Here is a 2187-nt window from a genome sequence, read left to right on the forward strand (position 1 = left end):
CGGAGACCGGCAGCCTCGAGCAGGAGCCCTGGCTGGGGCACCGAGAGCCCTGGGTCCGCTGTGCGAGAACAGTTCATCTGGCAAGACAGGCATCCAGTTCACAAAATGAGGCTCAGAAACAATCGTTCCTGTTCTCAGCACAGGCAAACGCTCTCCCAGTGGCATTAGGTGACAAACCGGGACATCCTTCTCCCGCCTCAGCGCCACGCGGGGACGGCAGAGGCAGCCCCAGGACTGCACGGCGCGGCTGGGATGGCAAGATAAGCGAGGGAACAAATACAGTAGAGACTTCAGCCAGCCCCTTCCTAATTCTAGGCAGATTATTTTGGGAAGCTTTTTCACATTATAACTCATATATTATATCTGTACCACAACTGAAGTGTGAAAATGCTAAATCAGAATTAATGCAATTTTAACTGCACCTTAGATAAGCTACTGAAAAATAAGATTAAATCATATATCCTTATGAAACTAAAAGAATCAGTGAAAGGTGGGAAAGAGGTCAGAGGCCACGCTGGGCCAAGTCCTGCAAAACCTTTGAACTGCAGACAAGATCCGATCTTTGCAGCGCTCGCCCGCGAGGACGACTCTCGCCCGAGGCGGTGGCCGGGCTCTCCAGGCAGCCCCCGGTCACACCGGCTAACCGGGCGGCGCATGAAGGCCTCGGCGCGCTGCAGCCCACACACGGCCACCAAGGGTTAGACAACGCAGCCAAACCCGGTGGCACGTTAAGGACAGAAAAGATTTGATGCAGATGAAGGGGAGGGGGAGGTTTCAAGAAATTACTCCTTTCGAGAAACCCTGATAAATCTCAGCTTATTCAAACCATATGGAGCAAATGCAATCAGGCGGCTCTCCACACTGCACAGCCGTGACTCTTGCGCCAGCAAACCAGCTTCACCCTTGGTAGTCTTCTCCTTTCCCACAGGCTTTGCTCGATCCAGAGAACAGCATGGTTAAAAAGACAAGAGAGGTAGATTACAGTCATGATTAAAAGCAGATTAGTCATCGAGGCTTCGATTTAAAAAACAGATTCCAGAAGATGCCAAGAAGTTGCTGCTTCCAAAACTAGCTTTTTCAAAAGTCTTCTCCCTCCAGAGCGAGTGTGAGTGTGTGTCCCTGAACAGAGCTCAGAAGAATTGCTACATTATTCTCCATCACGGGACACCGGTATTGCTGTTGAGCTGTAGTAGGCGACGTGAAAGGCAGACTGCAGGATGGTGCTTGTGCTCTCAGACGTGTGGGAAGCTACTTCCGAAGGTACCTCTGGGCCAGGATGGCTGCGTCCAAAAGGTTCATGGGCTGGGCGTCGTGGCCCAGGCGTCGCACGGGGGGGATGTTCCCAAACTGCCGCTTCTGTAGGAAGCTCTTGGCCTCATGCAAGGTGTTCTTCTCCTCAGCCAAGAGCAGCTGCTGCCTCATGTAGTTCTCGAACTCGTACTGCGAGCACTCCTCCGTCACCTTCACCTGCGAGAGAACCACCCCGTCAGAGCCACAGCAACACGCAACAATCCCACAACTCCCCTCCGATGGTCCTGAGCTACCACGGGACAACTGGAGTCTTAACGCAAGCACTGGACCTGCTGCCAGATGTACAGGCAGGACTCACTACTGCCACCAGCAACAGAAGCCTTGAAGCCTCAGTGGCTCTGTCCTGACACAGCTCATCCCAACCCTGCCAGATAGTCGGGGGCTGCAGCCGTCTGACTCCAGTTCCCACGTCCCCTCCAGCCCAGCGGAAGGATTTCTGATGGCAACACTGACTGCGGCACCACAGGCAAGAGCTCCTACAAGGCTGTCCCCAGGCAGCGAGGTCACCGGCCACAGAAGGCTGGAAGCCTCAGTGGCTCTGTCCTGACACAGCTCATCCCAACCCTGCCAGATAGTCGGGGGCTGCAGCCGTCTGACTCCAGTTCCCACGTCCCCTCCAGCCCAGCGGAAGGATTTCTGATGGCAACACTGACTGCGGCACCACAGGCAAGAGCTCCTACAAGGCTGTCCCCAGGCAGCGAGGTCACCGGCCACCACTTCCAACACAAAATATGTTGGCAAGAAAACAGGATGTTTGCTCCCATCACAGAACTCACTGGGGAGCCTGAGCCAACACCGCTACCTCTTCCCAGCTCTCCCAGTGCATGCGAGCCCTCAGCTGTGTGCGAGGGCGCGAGCGCTGCTCGGAGAGGACCA

General features: G+C 55.0%; 1 protein-coding gene across 2 annotated transcripts in view; it reads right to left on the bottom strand.

Annotated features, from left to right (window-relative positions):
- Positions 1-973: 973 nt before the first annotated feature.
- The window catches only part of STK40 (serine/threonine kinase 40), a 13373-nt gene continuing 12159 nt past the window's right edge, over positions 974-2187 (bottom strand). For both annotated transcript variants that reach the window (XM_009879861.1, XM_009879860.1), the window contains exon 10: positions 974-1467. In XM_009879861.1, the coding sequence (XP_009878163.1) occupies positions 1249-1467 (219 nt within the window). In that variant the 3' untranslated portion in view covers positions 974-1248. The remainder of the gene's footprint in view (positions 1468-2187) is intronic.

Source organism: Charadrius vociferus, unplaced genomic scaffold (genome assembly GCF_000708025.1).
Source record: "Charadrius vociferus isolate BGI_N301 unplaced genomic scaffold, ASM70802v2 scaffold562, whole genome shotgun sequence".
NCBI lineage: Eukaryota > Metazoa > Chordata > Aves > Charadriiformes > Charadriidae > Charadrius > Charadrius vociferus.